The sequence below is a fragment of the Tupaia chinensis genome, unplaced genomic scaffold (genome assembly GCF_000334495.1).
Source record: "Tupaia chinensis unplaced genomic scaffold, TupChi_1.0 Scaffold000032_1, whole genome shotgun sequence".
Taxonomy (NCBI): Eukaryota; Metazoa; Chordata; class Mammalia; order Scandentia; family Tupaiidae; genus Tupaia; species Tupaia belangeri.
Window position 1 is genome coordinate 91035 of NW_006159462.1, and position 20145 is coordinate 111179.

Sequence of the window (20145 nt, forward strand, 5' to 3'; positions counted from 1 at the left end):
TCACTATACCTCCCTTTCTTCATCCTTTCAGGATTTTAGGCACTCATGTACATTACACCTGACATGTTTTTGAAGCCTCTGGTCTGGAATTTAATCACTATCAGTTGTGCGAGATCTGGGTGTTAACCACTAGGCCATGGGCTGGCCCTCTTGTTATTCTCTTTAGCAATAATCGTGAGACCCATACACTGTTAGAATTACAAGGATCCAGATCTCATACAGCAGTTCTGCTAACCAATTGTCAATTACTAATTCTGAGTTTTTCTTTATATTTTTAAGATGTCTCAATTAATAGAATAAGAATATTATAATATTTTATAATAAATGAGTATGAAAGAAATTTAAGAGTTAGGTTAAATTTTATTTGTACATAGGCTCCTAAATTTCACTAGTTTTTGTAGGAAACTTCTAGTCTTATATGCTGTTAATTCCATTATAGAACATTTACTCATAAGAATTCTTTCACCTAGGAAGATTTGTTCTACAAAATTTAGCTACTTCACAGGACATATAAGTCAAAACCTATTTCTCTTGTTTGTCTCATTCTACAAAACACATACTGTCACCCTCAGTTACTCACACCAATTCAAATATCAGATGGCAATTTGTAACCAAGGACTGTGATATATTTTCATTTCTAACTCATTTCACTGTTATATATAGTTGAATCAATCAATAACAATAGTCCTGGCTTACCATACAGTAATAAAATCATAGATTGGTTCTGTTTGAAGGACAGTAAAATTGATGTAGATTCCATTCCCAGGAGGTACTCTCACAAGCCAAAAACAATCTTGAAAGTTTGGATATTCATCAGGATACCCAGGAGAATAAATGGTGCCATTCATTGCAGTTATATTCCCACCACAAAGAGCTTTGGAAAAGGATACCAAACAAATTGTTAAAAAATAATAATAACAACAACAAACTAAGTTTAGAGAAGGCAAACATTCTGTACCTCTCTCAAGCAGTATAAAATAAATTCTTTTGTGTTTTTACCTTAGTTTAGCTTTATAAAATGAAATTGACAATAATGCACAAAATATAAACAAATTTCTTTGTCTTTTTTTTAAATCTTCTTTTGTTTAAATTTTTTTTTTGGGGGGGGAGAGGTTTTTTGCTATAGGACACATGTGCTCACCAGAAAGACAGAGAGATAGAGAAAGTGAGAAATCGCCCCCCAGGGGGGATGGCCATGATGCAATCCTTTCTCCTCCATTCTCCTCTAGGGATTTTGAGCACGCACACACACGTGCCTGGCATGAGTTCAAGCAGCCGTGTCTGGGACTTGAACCATGATCAACTACATGGGAGTCCAGTGACACAGCCATTATGCCAACTGCTGGTCCCTCAAATTTATTTTCCTATGTGAAGTAAGCTACATAGTTATTATTATGATGACTAGATTAGCAAATTACATTGGCTTCTCATTTTTACAAATATAAATACTGTTTAGCTTTTTTTGTATCATCATATATGCACACCTGTACATATAAAAAGTATCAAAAGTCTTTCTATTTAAAGAAAAATTGAGAGGAAAGAAAAGAAATTCAGTAGCAGTTATCTGAGCTATTATTTTCTATAAGAGTGACTGTTAAATACACACACACATACACATATACACACACACACACAAAGAAGCTCTAAAGTGTTAACCAACTTTATTTTCATTCCCAGTAGGGAAATTTAAGACTCCTACTAATGTGAAGTCTTAGAATCATTTTTATACCATTATATAAATCAAAGTAGGTTGTACATTTAACATAGTTTTGAAGAGACAAACAAAGAGCATGAGTCAAGAGTTATTAAATATATTATATACAGATGATATCACCTAAAAGATAGCTTCAAGTTAGAAACATACCTTCACACCTTGGAAGTGGATGATTCCAGTTACGACTGACTCCATGAAGGCATGTAAGAGCTGAATTTCCAATTAATGTGTATCCTGGGAAACACTCAAATGAAATGGTCTGGCCCACAGTAAAGTCATTGCCAATTACAAAGCCATTTCGAAATGGGCGTGGATCAGGACAGCTTTGCAACTGATAGGCTGGAAAAAAAAAAAAGGTATTTTTTTCCTTTCTGAATTTCAGAGACCACAGATGGGTACCATATGCAACTCAAATACATCTGATGCTGCTTTTGGTTATGAATAGTAATTCAGGTTTATTGTAAATGCTGCCAATGATTGTGTGATGTGAATTCCTTTTCATGACTCTTATTTTTATATTTAAAGCGTTAGTACAATTCATAAAAATGCATTTGGTTTCTTCATCCACTTGTGTAATCTATCTAATGAAAATCCATTTTTAAAGAAAATATAAACTCCTATTAATGCCGCAATTTTAACCAAACTATTGCTTCTTGGTTATGTTGCATATACTCAAAATAAAATATATACATGTATAAAACTAATTCTGAGCCTTTTTGAGATTTCTTTACCTTTTTTGTGTCTGTGTGTATTTATATTTATTTATTTACTTACTTGCCATTTGCCTCTAAAGGAAACAAATTACAGCATCTGTCTATTGAATTTCTCCAAAGAAGTTATTAGGTAACATAAGTAGTAAGGGAAAACAATTCCTTTTAATATAAGATAAATGTTTTACTTCAGATATTGTGATATTTTAGCACTGTTGTATAACTGCCTCTTCATTTGTTCACACTCTTTTAGTCCTACATTCCGTAAGAGATTAAAGGTCCTGTTTATTTTGTTTATATAGTATCCCAAAGTCTACCCATTGTCTTTCATAAATTAGTGCTTAATAAACATTACTGAATAAATTTTAAACCAATAAGCAGGATGCATACACATATAAAATAAATACTTGCAACATCATTATTAAGAAGTTTAACACTGGGAACAGAAGATGGCATAATGATTATGCTGCTGGACTCCCATGTAGTTGACCCTGGTTCAAGTCCTGGACCTGGCAGTTTAAAACTCACTCCACATGTGTGGGAATTCATGTCCAAAATCCCAAGAAGAGAATGGAGAAGAAGGGAGTGCTGCATGGCCATTTCTCCTGGTTTGTGTGTGTGTGTGTGGGGGGGGTCATTTATTGCTTTCTTTCTCTCTGTCTCAACAGTGAGCACAAGTGCCCTGAAGCAAAAATCTCTCTTAAAAAAAAAAAAGTTCAAAATTATATTCTAATAAAATTTAAGTTGCTAGCATTTTGGTTGTTTTGCTACTGACCACTAAAATTCTATATTCTCCAAATAAAATACATTACATTTGGAGTTGAATAAACTACCCTGTTGTTTATTAAAACATAACTTCAATTTTAACAACTAGAAATTTTAGAATTAATGAATAAATTCCTTGAAAATGTTGAGTGTTTTTATCCTTAATCTTCTTAAAGTAATACTCCACATACTTAAAGTATCAGAACCAAAAGAGTTCTCATTCCAATTTAAGTCAAATGTATATCATTTGATTATTAGGAATAGAATGTATTATCCTAATAAATAAACCCTTTCAATTTCCACTCAAAAACATAATTTTGAACAAGAAAAGATTCAGGCAAATCATGACCTTGGGATAATTTCTAAAATGTTTTACTTATGTTTTGTTTGTTTGTTTGTTTGTTTTATTTCACTTTTTTAAATGCTAGTGGGCATATGATCTCATGAGAGAAAGACAAAGAAAAGGGGAGAAGGGCAAAGTGAGAAAGCACCCAACCTCCCCATGGGAAACGGTCATCCCCAAGTCTTTCCCCATTCCTCCTTTTGGGATTCTGGAAACACACAAGTTCCCAGTGTGTTTTTCAGGTCACAGGGTCCAAAATTAGAACCACACAGCCAAACATGTGGAATCCATTGGCTTTCCCCACTACACCACTGGCTGGCCCACCTTTCTTACTATATTATCATGGGCTGACCCAGAGTAGTGGTCTTCGCCAACATAACTTAAAATCTTATTAAATATGTGCCCTAATTATTAAAGGATTTCATGAGTATGGGATACATTTGGCTATAAACTCCGCAAGAGCAGGAATCCTTGTATTTATTCATTGGTGTATTTTAAATGCCTAGAACAGTAAGACCACAACAATACTTTCTGAAGATACCTACTCAAAAGGAAAATTGAGAGCAGTTCAAATGGAAATCACAAAAATCAAGCCACAGAGATGTAAAATAATTATAATTTGTATTATATTCATGTACATAATTTAAGGAAACTGCATCCATCACACATAATCCAGTCTATAAAGTAGGAGTTATATCCCCAGCCACAGGCTGACCCAAAGATAAGTCTTTTAAAAAAAAAAAATATTTCATTTAACTTTATTTATCTAATTGTTTAGTTTAATTTGACCAGAGAGGGGGAAAGAGAGAGGGAAAGCAAGTCGCCAGGTCCAAGACCCCAACCACAGGCAGGCATGTGGGAGTCCAGCGCCTTTAATCACCATGTCATCTGCCAGCTCCCACAAATATAAATCTTTTTTTTTTTTTGGGGGGGGAGAGGTTTTTGCTATAGGGCGCGTGCGCTCACCAGACAGAGAGATAGAAAGCGAGAAATCACCACCCGGGGGGATGGCCATGCCACAATCTCTTCTCCTCCATTCTCTTCTTGGGATCTTGGGCATGCATGCACACGAGCCCGGCGTGAGATTTTTTAAGCCACCAGGTCCGGCACTTGAACCGCAGTCGACTACATGGGAGTCCAGCAACATAGCCATTATGCTAACTGCCGGTCCCCCCCAAAATAAATCTTGACATCCAATTTGTCTTGCTTAATTGCCTTGCTTTGCTTAATATAATAGTATGAAAGATAAATGCAATTCATTTTTTTATGATTCAAATTTTCTAAAATCTCAGAAGGACATTACTCCTCCTGTATAGTTGCTCAAGAATCACATTGTTTTACAAATCTTTCCATTTAAGACTTGCTGTGGTTTAAGTTCCTTTCTCTTTCTAAAACAAAAAATGAAAACTACTTAGATTTATAGATTTATAACAGCTATTTTGAAGTTAAATAAGCTTTTGATGGTATAATTACTTTACCTTGGTATACAATATGAAACCCCTGTTTGTTTTGTGAATAATCACTGTGAAAATACAAGCTGGTTTCATGGGTTGTGCTGAATAGGGAAGATGGTACTTGAGGACCACTGAGCCGGCCAATAACAGTACTAGTTTCTGAAGATCCGCTTCTGACTTCCAAATAATCATGTATGGTTTCTGTTGAAAAATTTACAAACTGGAGATGTACACCTGAAGAAGAAGAAGAAAAAACCATAATTTTACTTCTATTTATTTATTTATTTATTTATTGAGAGTTTTTTTTTTTTTTTTTTTGCTATAGGGCTTTTTTTGTTTGTTTTTTTTTTTTTTTTTGCTATAGGGCATGTGCGCTGCCCAGACAGACAGAGAGAGATAGAGAGACAGAAAGGGAGAAATCACCCCCCAGGGGGGATGGCCATGCTGCAATCCCTTCTCCTCCACTCTCCTCTTGGGATCGTGGGCACGCACGCACACGCGCTTCGCGTGAGTTTTAAGCCACCTCATCCGGGACTCGAACCACTGTCAACTACGTAGGAGTCCAGCAGCATAGCCATTATGCTAACTGCTGGTCCCACTTTAATTTTTTAACTAAATTAAACAATAATACACATACACACATAATCACATGCCAAGCTTGGATATGTTTCTGTTTAGGTCAGATGGCATATTTACAAGATCTAGGCTAGGAGTTTGTAGTCTGTCTAGGACAATCGCTTTGCTAAAGTCCAAAGTAAAAAATACTGTGTTAAGTGTCCTCTTCTGTTACAAGGAAAAAAATGACTTTCATTTTTATATAATGGTACCATATAAAAACTGATCAAGAAAGTAGTTTTCTTATTCTTTAAGAAAATTTAAAACTTCAATATTTTAAATGTAAAAAAAAAACTTAATAATTTGCACTATAGCTGGCAGGTGGTGTGAGGGTTAAGGCATCTGCATTCCCCAAGGCTCACTATGTGGTTTGATCCCAGAAATAACTTGTAATATGCAAAATGCTTGTTTGAGGTATAAAAATGATTGCAAATGTTTTACAAATTAACATAATCTGATCCCACAATTGCATTAATAGTTAGCAATTCATTTATAAGAGATAAATTAACTTCCCAAAAATATCACTTGGTTACATATACTTTACACATGTCATCTTTCAGTATTTTGCTTGTTAGAATATAATGTTGATCTTTTTATTTTATTTATTTTTTGAGAGGTTTTGGCTATAGGGCACATGCACTCATTTGAAAGACAGAGCCAGAGAGACAGAAAGCTAGAAATCGACCCCCGAGGGGATGGCCATGTCACAATCCCTTCTCCTCCATCCTCCTCTCTAGATCTTGGGCATGCACATACACATACCTGGTGTGAGTTTAAACCACCAGGTCTGGGAATTAAACCACGGTCAACTACATGGGAGTCCAATGACGTAGCTATTATGACATCTGCTGGTCTCAGTAATGTTGATCTTTTAATAATAGTCTTAAAAATATAGTGCTCATTGTTATAATGGTCATATAGCAGTATAATTTCTATTTGTTTGTAAGCATAACTAAGATATCACACAGCACGATATCTCTGTGATGCAAATAATAAAATAAAAGCCTAATTGAAGTATGTTTGCTTAATCAATTTAATATTAAATTTTACTGTATTTCAAATTTTTCTTAATACTTAATAATTTAATCTGATACTTATTGAGTTTATTTTTTAAGAGTTTTTTGATATAGGGTGCATGCACTCACCAGAAAGACAGAGACAGAGAGATAGAAAGTGAGAAATCACCCCCCCCCCAGGGCGGATGGCCACGCCTCAATCCCTTCTCCTCCATTTTCCTCTCTAAATCTTAGGCACGCACGCATACATACCCAGCATGGTTTAAGTCACAGGTTCCAAGACTCAAAACACAGTCAATTACATGGGAGTCCAGAGACATAGCCATTACACCAACTGCTGGTCCCTTGAGTTTTTATTTTAACAGACAGTTTTGATTATATACATTAACTCATTTAATGTTCACAGTTATTAATAAGAATGAGAAAACGAAGGCATAAGAAAGCAAAACATATGTTGAATTTATGGAGTAACCTGGTAGGACTGAAATTCGAACTAAGGCACTTTTACTCAAGGTTTGCTATCAATAATTTTGCAGGGAAAATAGCTAAAAATATGCTTCAAAATGTAAAACAAGTTTCTGCAAAATAAGACTAACTTCTCAGAAGTTTGGACATAGTATCTTAATATATGAGGCTCCAAGACTCATGTTTTGTTTTTTCAGAGGAAAATTTCACAAGTCATCTTGTCAATAAATGCTTCAGAGACACTTGAAAAAATACTTTTTTATATAAATTTATTTAAATATATTCCTTTTTCATTTCTTTTCTTAGTTTTTGGCTATAGAGCATATGTACTTACAGAAAAGAGAAAGAGGGAAAATGAGAAAATGAAAAATCAGCATACCCCACTTTAGTCCACAGTACAACACTCTGTGAATTGCACAACACCTCAGTGAGACCAAAGCACACATCACTGAGACCCACAGCACAAAACCATGAACCAGAGCACACCCCACTCAGACCCATATCTCACTGACACCCTGAGCAAACCTCACTGAGACCTACAGCACAATACACAGAGACACGGCACACCTCATTTTAAACCACATCACTCCCTACTCTGAGCTGCACAACACCTCAGTGAGACCACAGCACACATCACTGAGACCCATAGCACAAAACTGGGACTGACAGCACACTCCATTCAGACCCAAACCTCACTGAGACCCACAGAAAACCTCACTGAAATACACATCACACCCCACTTTAACCCGAAGTACAATCCTCTGTGAACTGCATGGCACCTCAGTGAGATCACAGCACACATCACTGAGACACACAGCACAAAACTGCAAACCAGAGCACACCCCAGTCAGACCCAAAACTCACTGAGATCCTCGGCAAACCTCACTGAGACACACAGTACAATTCACTGAGATCCACAGCACACCGCACTTTAAACTACAGCACACCATACTGCTGGTCGCACAACACCTCAGTGAGACCACAGCACAGATCACTGAGACCCACAGCACAAAACTGCAACCTATAGCATACCCCATTCAGACCCAGACCTCACTGAGACTCACAGAAAACCTCACTGAAATACACAGCACTGCAAACTTTAACCCACAGCACACCCCATATTAATCCACAGCACAAACCTCCTTGAGCTGCACCTCAGTGAGACCATGGCACACATCATTGAGACCCACGGCACAAAACTGTGAACTAGAGCACACCCCACTCAGACCCAAACTTCACAGAGATCCTCTGCCAACATCACTGAGACCCACAGCACAATTCACTGAGATCCAGAGCACACCCCACTTTAAACCACAGCACACCTTACTGCAAGCCACACAACACCTCAGTGAGACCACAGCACACATCACTGAGACCCACAGAACCAAACTGCGATGCCTAACACATCCCACTAAGACCCCCAAAAGAAAGAAAGAAAGAAAGAAAGAAAGAAAGAAAGAAAGAAAGAAGAAAGAAAGAAAGAAAGAAAGAAAGAAAGAAAGAAAGAAAGAAAGAAAGAAAGAAAGAAAGAAAAAGAGGAAGAAAAATCAGCCCCTTTGGGGCATGGCCACATCACAATCCCCTCTCCTCCATTTTCCTCTCAGGATTTTGGGCAAGCATGCACATGTCCAGCATGTTTTTCAAGTCATTGGTCTGGAACTCCAACTGGTCAGTCTGCTAGGTGGGATCCAGTGCCTTAACCATTCTACCACCTACTTGACTTACTTTTTTTAAGTTAATTAGTTACTTATTCAAATACAGTTGACCTAGTGTTTGGTTTTACTAAAACTCAAAGGAAACCATGGAATTATTTAAATATAATCAAACAAGAAACAGTCTCTTATGCTTTTGTTTCTAAATTAGAGATGTCAAGTTTTTTTTTTACTTTTAATAAACTTAATTTTTTAAAATCAAGTCAGTATCAGCAAGAGATAGATTGAAGATTACGTTATAATGAAAATGTTTTAGTAATATATTTTAAAATAGTTTGTTTTGTTTTGCTTCATAAGCTGCATGGAATAAAGCCATGTAGTACCTGATAAAAGATACACCAAATAGCCATATGTGTTCATATCTATTACTTATTTACATTGGTATTTTCTCTATCAATGGACATAGAATTTGACTACAACTTCAAACTTAGAGTTTCCAAATAGTACTCAAAATTATCTTCATTAGAAAGTTTTCTAACACCCTTCTCTCAGTGGCCTCCTGTCCTCCAAAACCCTCAGGTCAGTCAAACAATGTTCCTTAGCTTTCTCATCTTCATCTTGTCATGTGTCACTGTTTGCCTAAAATGTCTTCCATACCTCCTTCTTTGCACAGCTGACTCTTACTATATATATTTTTTTGAGAGATTTTTGCTATTGGAAGTGTGAGACAGAGACAGAAAGCAAAAATCACCCCCAAAGGGGGTGGCCACAATCCCTTATCCTCCATTCTTCTTCAAGACTTTTGGGCACACACACACACACACCCAGCATGCGAGTTTTAAGCCACTGAGTCCGGGACTCAAATTGTAGCCAACTATGTGGGAGTCCAGCAACATAACCACTACACCGTCTGGTGGTCCCTGACTCTTCTTATCGTTAAATCCACAGGCAGGCATCACTTCCTCTGGCAGGACTTTCCTGTATTTTCTGTGCTAGGCTGATGTCTTTTAGAAATACAATCCTGTAGTCTCTTATTGTACTCTATTGTAATAGCATGTCTAACTGTCTCCTCACGGTGACAGCGAATTACTTAAGAAAAGTAGAGTCTATTTTACTGCACATTTTACTAAAGCACATAGCACACTATCTGGAGTATAATAAGTACCCAGTAAAAAGGTAAACGAAAAGATCTATGTATTTATGTTAAACATTAAAAAAATAATTGCCTGAAGGCATGTGTTCTCTCTGGAAGCAAATGGAGAGACACAGAGAGAAGGAGAAAGTGAAAAGGCACCTTCCTCAGGAAGTTGCCATGCTGCAATCCCCCTTTCCTCCAGTGTGTTCCTCAAGCCACAGGGTCCAGGGCTCAATCCATGCAGCCAGTCAGTCATATGGGACCATCCACTTTAACTACCACCATGCCACTAGCTGGCTCTGTGTTTAATATTTAAAATGTATTTGTATTCTGAAGCTCTAGATTCTTGCTGTGTAATAAGGTCTCTAAGTATAGTCTTCATTAAGTGAGAAAGTACCAAATTTTTAATTGTTCTAAATCCACCTGGTTTGTGCTGCAATGAATATCTGCTCATCCCAGTATTCTATGATTTAATGAACAAGTCTACTCTTTGTCTAGCATTTGTTTTTTGCATTTACAGTCTTGTGGGTTCTGAAAAAGCTACAAGAGTTTATCAGTGAAATAAGGGTCAGAAGAATTTACTGAATGTAATATATATGATGTAATTTATTCAAAACACTGAGAATTGTATCATTAGAATTAAAAAGGTATTATATCTACATGCATATTTAAGCCTAGCATTACAAAATTTGTACTACCTTTTTTCTGTTCTTTTCTTTTTTTGTTTTTTAGAGAGAGAATTTTTTCTCTACAGTGTATGTAATCACTAGATAGACAGAAAGACAGAAAGCAAGAAATCACCCCCGGGGGAATGGCTGCAATCCTTTCTCCATTCTCCTCTCGAGACCTTGGGCACACATGCATACACACCCAATTTGAGACTTACGTCCCTAGGTTTGGGATTTGAACAATGGTTGACTACATGGGAGATAACCATATGCCATTTGTTGGTCCCAGAAAATTAGTACTACTTTTAAAATGTAAAATGTGAATTATTTAAAAAGAAAATGGATGAATGTAACAGATTAACAGAAAATAATTTATCTATATACTAGTTGGTTTTAGAAAAATGAAAAGCTACAAAAATAACTATACATAAAATTTATGTTGAAGCTCTCTTTGCTGCACATCTCTTATACAGTCTATATTCATATATATCAACAGGAAATCTAGAAAATAATCCACCTGTATATCTAGCTATCATCTATCTATCTAATTAGGAAATGTCTGTGCAAACTGTTGATGGGAGTGTAAATTACTATAGTCATTACGAAAAAGAGTATGAAGATTCCTCAAAAAAATTAAAAATAGAAATACCATATGTTCCAGCAATCTGACCACTGAGTATATATCCAGAAGAAATGAAATCAATATGTTAAAGATATATCAAAATTCCAATTTTCTTGCACCATTATGAATAATAGTCAAGATATGAAATCAAACTAAATGTCCATCAATGAATAATGAAAATGTGGTGTATACATACATGCACAATGGAATACCATTTAGTTTTTCAAAAGAAGGGAATACTATCACTTACAGCAATATGAATCAATCTGGATGAGATTATGTTAAGGAAAATAAGTCAAGAACAAAAGAAAAATATCATTTAAATATATTTAAATAAAATATGGAATCTGAAAAAGCTAAACTCATAATAGCAGGGTATAGTGGGGTAGTTAACAGGGGATGAGGTGTGATGGGGTGAGGTGAGGGATTAGGATATGCTGGATTGGAGAAGTAAATTCAAGAGCTCTACTGTACAACATGGTGGCTATAATTAATAACAATGCATTGCATTTTTTTTTTTTTTACTATAGGGCGCGTGCACTCGCCAGACAGAGAAAGACAGAGAGATAGAAAGCGAGAAATCACCCCCCAGAGGGGATGGCCACGCCACAATCCCTTCTCCTCCATTCTCCTCTCAGGGTCTTGGGCACGCATGCACACGCGCCTGGTGTGGGTTTTGAGTCACTGGGTCCGAGACACGAACCACAGTCGACTACGTGGGAGTCCAGTGACATAGCCATTACGCTAACTGCTGGTTCCCAATGCATTGCATTCTTGAAAACTGTCAAGAAAGATTAAGAAACATTCTCACCACAAAATGTATGTGAGGTAATTCATTTGAACTAGATTGATTTAGTCATTGCACAATGTATTCATATTCCAAACATTTTATCATAATAAATGTATAGGATTTGTAGTTGTAAACTTAAAAAATAATAAGTTCAGATGAAAAATAAAATATCTATATACTTTCATTATCCAAGTACTCTGGAGAAATGTATTTTTCTTAAAGAAATGATTATTCACCTTTCGCTTATCAATTTATATAACTGTATGTACTTCTAAACTAAACTAACTCATGAATATAAATTTTCATTGTACATTAATATTCCTTTTTAACAATGCATTAATCAATATTAAAAATGTCTTCCCCAAGTTTTTAATATACATACCAAAACCTATTGGCAGCTTTATTGTCCATGTACAATCTAAACTGCTAGGGTAGTTTCCAGGAAATCCAGGACTGAGGATAACCCCACTGAAATCTGACATAGCACCACCACACTGAGCTGCAAAATAATGAAGGGACCACGTAAACAAGAGTAATAGAATAATTTGCTGTATTAAAACATAATAAAATTATTTCAAGTGTTCATTAAGTCTGAGAAAGCTGTTGGACATAAATTTGAATATTGTCAACTCTCAATCACTATACACTAATAATAATATATAACCAATCAGCATTGCATTTACTCAAATACCACAAAGATATCCTACTTCTTTCCTTAAAAATAAGTGCAAGCTCAATCAATTATTGCACAGTGAGTAACAGCTCATGTGCTGTGAATACAACGGAACAGAAAAGATAATGTCCTTTCCTACAGCTACTTGCTTCTTTTCCTTCAGTACCTCTAGTAATCATCTCAATTATTCCAAAGATGATATAATTTAGAATAAAATCAAGCCAACGACTTCACCTCTAAGTACTGTATTCAGGTGGAAATCATTTTTCTCTCCTTTTCCTTGTTTTGTGAGAAGGCTCAATTAAATGTCTAAGAAAAATATTGGCTTTCATTCATAATATGTGAAGGGTATACACAACATACAAAGGGTCCCATTTTATGCTGAAAGAATTAAGTCAAAGAAAAGGTAAATATAAACAATTTTTAAAATACACACGACTTTGAGAATTTAGTTAGAATTTATAAATGCGCTTGTTCTGAAATTTCTATAATATGGTCTTCTATTGATAAACTTTAAAAATAGATAAGAACAGAAAATTACCCAAGGTTTATTTCTCTCATGATTAGATAACCTATTTAACATGTGGTAAAGAGCAATTGCATTTTAGGAGCCTTTTCTTTCCTGTAAATGCATATTTTCAGGACAATAAATGCATATCAGTTCATAAAATACCAAATTTTATAACTGCATTGAAATTCAAAAGTTACCTGCTTAGAACATTTATTTGCAATATAATCCATTCATTTCTTGTTCCAGATATCAACAAGTACATACTCAAAGTTTAGGTAACATAATATAAAGGTAAATTCAGTAGGAATTTTATCAGTGTTCTGTACAATAATCAATTTGAAGCTATCTTTTACTATGTAAACTGAATAAATTACGTATCAAGCAGATTCTACTAGGAAGACGTATATAATCTTGGAGTCAACCTGTAGGTGAACCTTGCATTCAACTTTGTGACTATCATCAAGCTCTAAAGATATACCTGTATACTATTCTATCCTGAAATATCAGTTCATTTATCTTTAAATTGAAACAATTTTTAATATACATACACTATTAATGCTCACTAATTTACCTTTCTAAAATTCAGTTGTTCACATATATTCATCACAAAATCTTAAAATGAGTTATAAAGAAAATATTTTGGTCTTGTAGTTAAGGCAGCCGAATGCCACATGGCTCACCCCATGATTTGAGTCCTGGATCCAGTATCTTGAAAGACATGGATATGTATGCATGTGTGTTCAAAATACCGTAAGAAGGAAGAAATGAAGAAAAAGGGAATGTCATGTGACCATGCCCTATGAGTGGGTACTTTCTCACTTTTTACTCTCTCTTTCTTCCTATGTCTATCTCTCTCCACAGAGAGCACATGAATTCACTGGCAAATTTTACACACACACACACGTGTATGTGTGTATGTGTGTGTATATATGTATGTGTATGTATATATATATATATGTATATATTTGCTTTTTGTTTTTGTCAAAGTTTTTGGCAAGAGTGCATTTGTTTGTTTTCCTTTATTCTGAACTTTGGATAATACACAAGAACTATATTACTTTCTTGTCTTTACAATTTCAAGTCTTTGAGCTGCCAGTTGTCCTACTAATTCTGCTACTTTCCATTTATTTAGATATGATATGAAAAGCCTGGACTCTGTATTGTCCATCCCTCTTATTAGAGTGAAATTCCCAAAATCAAAGGAGAAAGAAAGTAGGAGAATAGAGAGTAAACAGAGAATGAATATGGGAGAAAAGAATGAGAAATCATGAAATACAAGAAAAAGGATACCAAAATTAACCTGCCTCCTGCCCTTCAGTAATGTTTAGTTCCTCAGTGTTTGTGATCGCACAGTCTTTCATGCCATGGATGACAATCCTGCACATATTATGCAGGGCTTCACGCTAGATTCTTACATGCTCCATTACGCTCATTGTGTTAGGGACACAATCAAACCTTACTCCTCTAAAATAAAATTATCTTCGTTTCTTCTGTTTGGTCTCTAATATCTAAAATCTTATGTGAGTTTTTCTTCCTTTCCTCAAAGGATCTGGCATATTGCTTATTTTCCAGTTCACAAGGCTGTAGCCTTGTTATTTGATGACTAGTGATATTAGACACTCACTGAATAAGTCTCCTGCCTTCAGTTTCTCCTAATAATGAGACCACTGCGTCTTTTCAAATATATCAGTTCTCTAAAAAAATGTAGTGCAAAGTTTTTGTTCAAAACATACAAAATACCGAAATAGTAGCAAGAAAATAAAGATATCCTCTAATTCAAACACCCTCAATTCTATCACTATATATGTACATTTATTATAGATGTAGGATTATATTGTCAACTGTTTTAAACCTTCTTATATTTAAATATATATTATAAATTTTGTTCATGTCACTAAATATCTTGTTATTTGTTCACTTAAAAACAAATCTATTCCCTGTTATTGGGTCCTTAATTCACTGCTTGTTTTCCCTGTTACCGCTACCACTCTGAGTGCCTTGTGTGTTCCAAGTTCAGTGAAAAACACTCTACACAACTTCTCTCACTTAATTCTCACAATGAGTTTATCCAATTTAACAGATGAGCAAACAGAACCCAAATAATACTATTATATTTACCATACATAGGTATTGTACATCAGCTAAAATTTCCAGTTTAATTTGATTAAAATATTACTTTGATCTAATAATTTTCTCAACAATATACAATAGAAATGTAGAACTTCCAAATTAGGTATTTTTTTGAATATAATAAAGTTAGCAGCAGGACAAAATGGGAATTGCCATTCAATACTGGGATAGTATTTAAATTGGTAAAACCTTCTGAAAGCAATTTGACAATATTCTCCAAAGCTTTTAAACAGTTATATCTAAAAGCACTATTAATCTATTTTACTTAGGTAAAATTCTAGGCCAACTATAGATGTGTACACTAATTAAAACACAAAGTGTGTTTAAAATGAAGGCATATTGGGACCAGCAGTTAGTGTAATGGCTATGTCGCTTGACTCCCATGTAGTCAACTGCGGTTCACGTCCTGGACCTGGTGGCTTGAAACTCAGGCTGGGCGTGTGTGCGTGCTCAAGATCCTGAGAGGAGAATGGAGGAGAAGGGATTGCGGCGTGGCCATCCCCCCTGGGGGGTGATTTCTCGCTTTCTGTCTCTCTGTCTCTGTCTGTCTGGCCAGCGCACATGCCCTGTAGCAAAAACTTCTCAAAAAAAAAATAGATACAAAATGAAGGCATGTGAAAATTACTTATAAATTTGAGAAGAATATCAAAAAAATATAAAATTGAACTCAGCAAAAAGGGAATGATACACAAATTAGACTATGCTAAGTGCTGTGAAGCTATTTTAAAAATTGAATTTTGAAAACATGCTATGTTATGAGAAATTCTTAGAAATTAGTATCAAGAAGGAGAACACCATAAAATATATGTATTGTATAATCTCAAATCTTTATATTAATTTATTTACTAAATAGTATATATTGAATGACGATGGTAAGAACTGCTGTAGCCATTGAGGCCACAGTCATGAATGAAAACCTAAACTGTGCTCTCATATTACCAGAGTAGGCATATTACTGATGTTCTGATTTGTATTTTTTATATGCAATTACATATACACTTACATAGTCACATTCATTCATAATCAGCAGTATCAGTATATCTAAATTATACAAAATCCATGATATATATGTTTAAAATTGAAATAATATGCATTTTTTATTTATTTATATTTGACATAATATGCAATTTTTGTAGTATCTAAACAATATTTTTCCTCTAAAGTCTAAGTGTTTCCAATATCTTTTGCTAATTAAACACCTTTTCATTCTTAGATATTATTTCCTATATTTTTCCAATACAAATTAGGCCATATATGTTACAAGTAACTAGTGTTGTCCCCAAATTTGTGTTTTGAAGCTCTAACCTCCAATGGGACTGTATTGAGACTAGGGCTATTAAGGCTTGTATTTCAAGCTGCTGGGACTGAAACTCTAATTCCAACTGGCAGTGTGAGATCCAGTTCCTTAACTACTAGGCTAAAGGGCCAGCCCCAAAACAGTATAATTTAACACTAAATTATTCTCTTATCAACACAGATTTTTAAAAAAATTTCTACCACTCCATCATTTATATCAGTAGATTTTATATAGTCATTGATATAGCATAATATTAAATTATTTTCATATTTATTTCTACCACTCCAAATGGCAAATAAAGTTTTTGTTTATTTTTTATATATTTTAAAGAATTATTTTCCTATTATTATCATTTTTTTTCATTTAACCAGAGAGGGATAGAGTAAGAGAGAGAGAGATATTAAGTGAGAGAGCAAGCTGCCAGATTTGGGACTCAAATTATGATTGGCCATGTGGGAGTCCAACATCCTTAACCACCACACCACCTGCTGGCCCGGTAAATAATGTTTTAAAGATAGGGATTATACTACAGATTTATTGTTCAGACTCTGTAGAGCTCCGTAATCTAGTAGTTGTAAGCAGCTACCAAAAATGATAAAGAAAAAAAATTAAATGATGGACATAAATAATTCAAAATCAGCATATAGTTACAGAAAATATTGGGGTTCATACTTTCAATATACTCATTTCCCTTTGAAATACTGCATTCCATATCTCAATGGCCTATAACCACTAAAGACTTCTCATCTTATGCCTGTTTTGTAAATTCTTAATATTCCTTATCTCTTCTGGATCAATAGTATGCAATAAGGAATTTGCTTACTTCTCTGATCTAAGAGTATTTCTATATGTCATACTGAGAAAACACTCTTGGAATAAAAACACATATTTTTCTTAACTTCTATGGTTTTAAATTATCCATTAGTACTAATGTTTAGAGTAAAAAATTATAAAATTTTAAAATAAAAAGAAAACCGTGAAATATTTATCTCAATATATAATTTCCATAAACTGAGGTAAAAGGCAAACTATATGTTAAATTAACACAACATACAGGGTGTATCTTTTAACAGTGATGAAGCTTATAGATGATTTATAATCTTTTAACTTACCCAAACAAATTGGGATTGGATAGTTCCATCTTCTTACTGGTCCAGGCATACAGGTAATGTGAGAATGACCCTACACAAAAGAGACAAGTTATATCAGTAAACATTTATAGAAGGTCTAAGTTAAACATAGCATAGGAAATGATTATTATAAAAATAAGCTAAAAATATATACGTTGTCATTTTAATTATTTATACACTTCCTGAAAATTTTAGTAACACTTAAAATAAGAAAGGTAATTACAGGACCTGGGAAAAAAATATAAGACTCCATATCACATTAGAGTTTTTTAAATATCTTTCTATGAAAACATGTTCTAAGATACTCTTATACAAGTGAAAGGGCCATATACATAGAGGTTTATAATAAATTGTGATAATATCCAAAGAGAGATAGGTTAAAGAATAATTGAAAAAATTCTTTCATGAAATTATTAAAAGAAGACAAAGTATGTATAGCTATGTATTGAAATATAAAATCCAGAAAGATATGATTACTCATCTGAGACTAATAATTTGCAATACATCCTTAAAGACTATAAACTATTAATTTTTAATTTAGTTACCTCTAAGAAATTTAGTTACTTAACATCTGAAATAGTTTCTCCCTCAATTTTTCTTTATTACTTTCTTAATAAGCTATTCTTTAGGGAAATTTTTATGAGATCATAAACTTAAAACCTTTCCCAAAAAACATCCTCAAAAGAGGATCAATATAAACAAAGAAAATCAGAATTCACTTCGTTAGCGAAATATATCTGTACTGTATTTTCACTAATTTGGGAAATTTATTATCACGGAAGTCTCACTTAATTGTTTAAGTGGCACATTTCATTTTCAAGTTCTAAAGATCTAGGAGTTTAATTGTCACAATCCTATGTGAATAGAAATAATAGGAAAGTAAAGATTGATTTTGGTTGAAAGATCATTGTCAATCCCTTCAAACACAACAAATTTAGTCCATTCCAGTCATTTCTGTTATGTGTATATTTAATTAACAAGTTGAGCACCCTTTTGACTTAAAGCTAAATTATGCATTCTAGGACCTTTTGTAAAACCTGTAGATTATCAATTACTCATTTGTGAAAATATTCTGCAAGGACCATGAAAATCAAAAATATAATTTAAAAATATAGTTTACCTGAAGAGAATAGCCTTGATCACATTGGAAGGATACCACATCACCAACCATGTATCTGTCTCCAATTTTAATTCCACTGCTAGGAGTTTGTGGTTCAGGACAGGAATCCAGACCAATTGCTAAGAATATTTGATAATAAGTTAAGTTACATTCCAATGATGAGTGCTTAAATTATGCATGATAAGTTGCTAGAACTAAATATTGGTATCATATCAAACAAGATTTTACCTGGAGACGTAAGAACTTTCTGCAAACATGATTTAACTGTAGATATTAAGACCCGTGCAGATTTGAACTCTACTATAAAACTATACCTTTTCAATCTTTATGGCACCAATAATTAAACTGCTGTGTATGTAAACATACTTAAATAATTTAATTCTAGTCTTAATTGCCTTTTCTACTGTAAAGCAAAAATAACAATTCCTAAAAAAATTATTAAAAATATCACTAAATTTTAAAAGTAATAATTTATTGTGTTGATAAAAATAAACAGTATTTTCAAAACATTCTTAGTAAAATGATTAACATTATATATATGTTATTTCACATATAAGTGTTTGTGTGTGTGTGTGTGTGTGTGTGTGTGTGTGTTTTGCCATAGGTCATGTGTACTGGGAGAGGGAGGGAGACAGTCAGAGAGGAAAAACGAGAAATCACCCCCCAGGAGGGATGGCCATTCTGCAATTCCTTTTCTCCAGTTCTCCTCTCAGGATTCTGGGCACAGAAGTACACACATCCTACATGTTTTAAAATCCAACAGGTTGGAGATTCAAATGGTAGAGTTTGCCAAGTGGGATCCAGCATTAACTACATCACTACCTGCAGGCCTGATGCAGGTATATTTTGATGTACTTGTAATAATATGTAAAAAATTAATATAGTTAGTTTTCTCTCAAAGAAATAATAATTAGAAAGAAAACATACATTTCTCATTGAGGCCTGAAAGTATGACTTATATAACCCTTTAATTCACTGTTCTCAGAAAGAAATGAAGATATAATTCAAAACAACTGTATTATTTTAGCATTGAAAATTTATTATTCAACACAAGAAAATAGAAGCATATTTATGGCAAAATATTTTCCTAAAATGATTTATTTTAAGCATTAGCAAATTTTTGTTGTTGTTTTTTTATTTTCTGCCAAAACATTTTTTTATAAATGTGACTGTTGTTATTAAAATTTCTCATCAGGGCCAGCAGGTGGCATGGAGGTTAAAGTACTGGATCCATTATGGTTGACTTTGTGGTTAGAGTCCCAGACCTGGTGCCTTGAATATCATTCCAGTACGGACCAGCAGTTAGTGTAATGGCTGGGTTGGCGGGACTCCCTT

General features: G+C 34.2%; 1 protein-coding gene across 1 annotated transcript in view; it reads right to left on the bottom strand.

The window, feature by feature from the left end:
* CSMD3 (CUB and Sushi multiple domains 3) overlaps positions 1-20145 on the bottom strand; it is a gene marked incomplete at its 3' end in the record, with an annotated part of 1277483 nt that overhangs the window by 90915 nt on the left and 1166423 nt on the right. The window contains exons 39-44 of the mRNA XM_027771421.1: positions 18811-18929; positions 17673-17742; positions 12332-12448; positions 5011-5220; positions 1865-2053; positions 697-874 (exon numbers count right to left, since the gene is read on the bottom strand). Of these exons, the coding sequence (XP_027627222.1) occupies positions 697-874; positions 1865-2053; positions 5011-5220; positions 12332-12448; positions 17673-17742; positions 18811-18929 (883 nt within the window). The remainder of the gene's footprint in view (positions 1-696; positions 875-1864; positions 2054-5010; positions 5221-12331; positions 12449-17672; positions 17743-18810; positions 18930-20145) is intronic.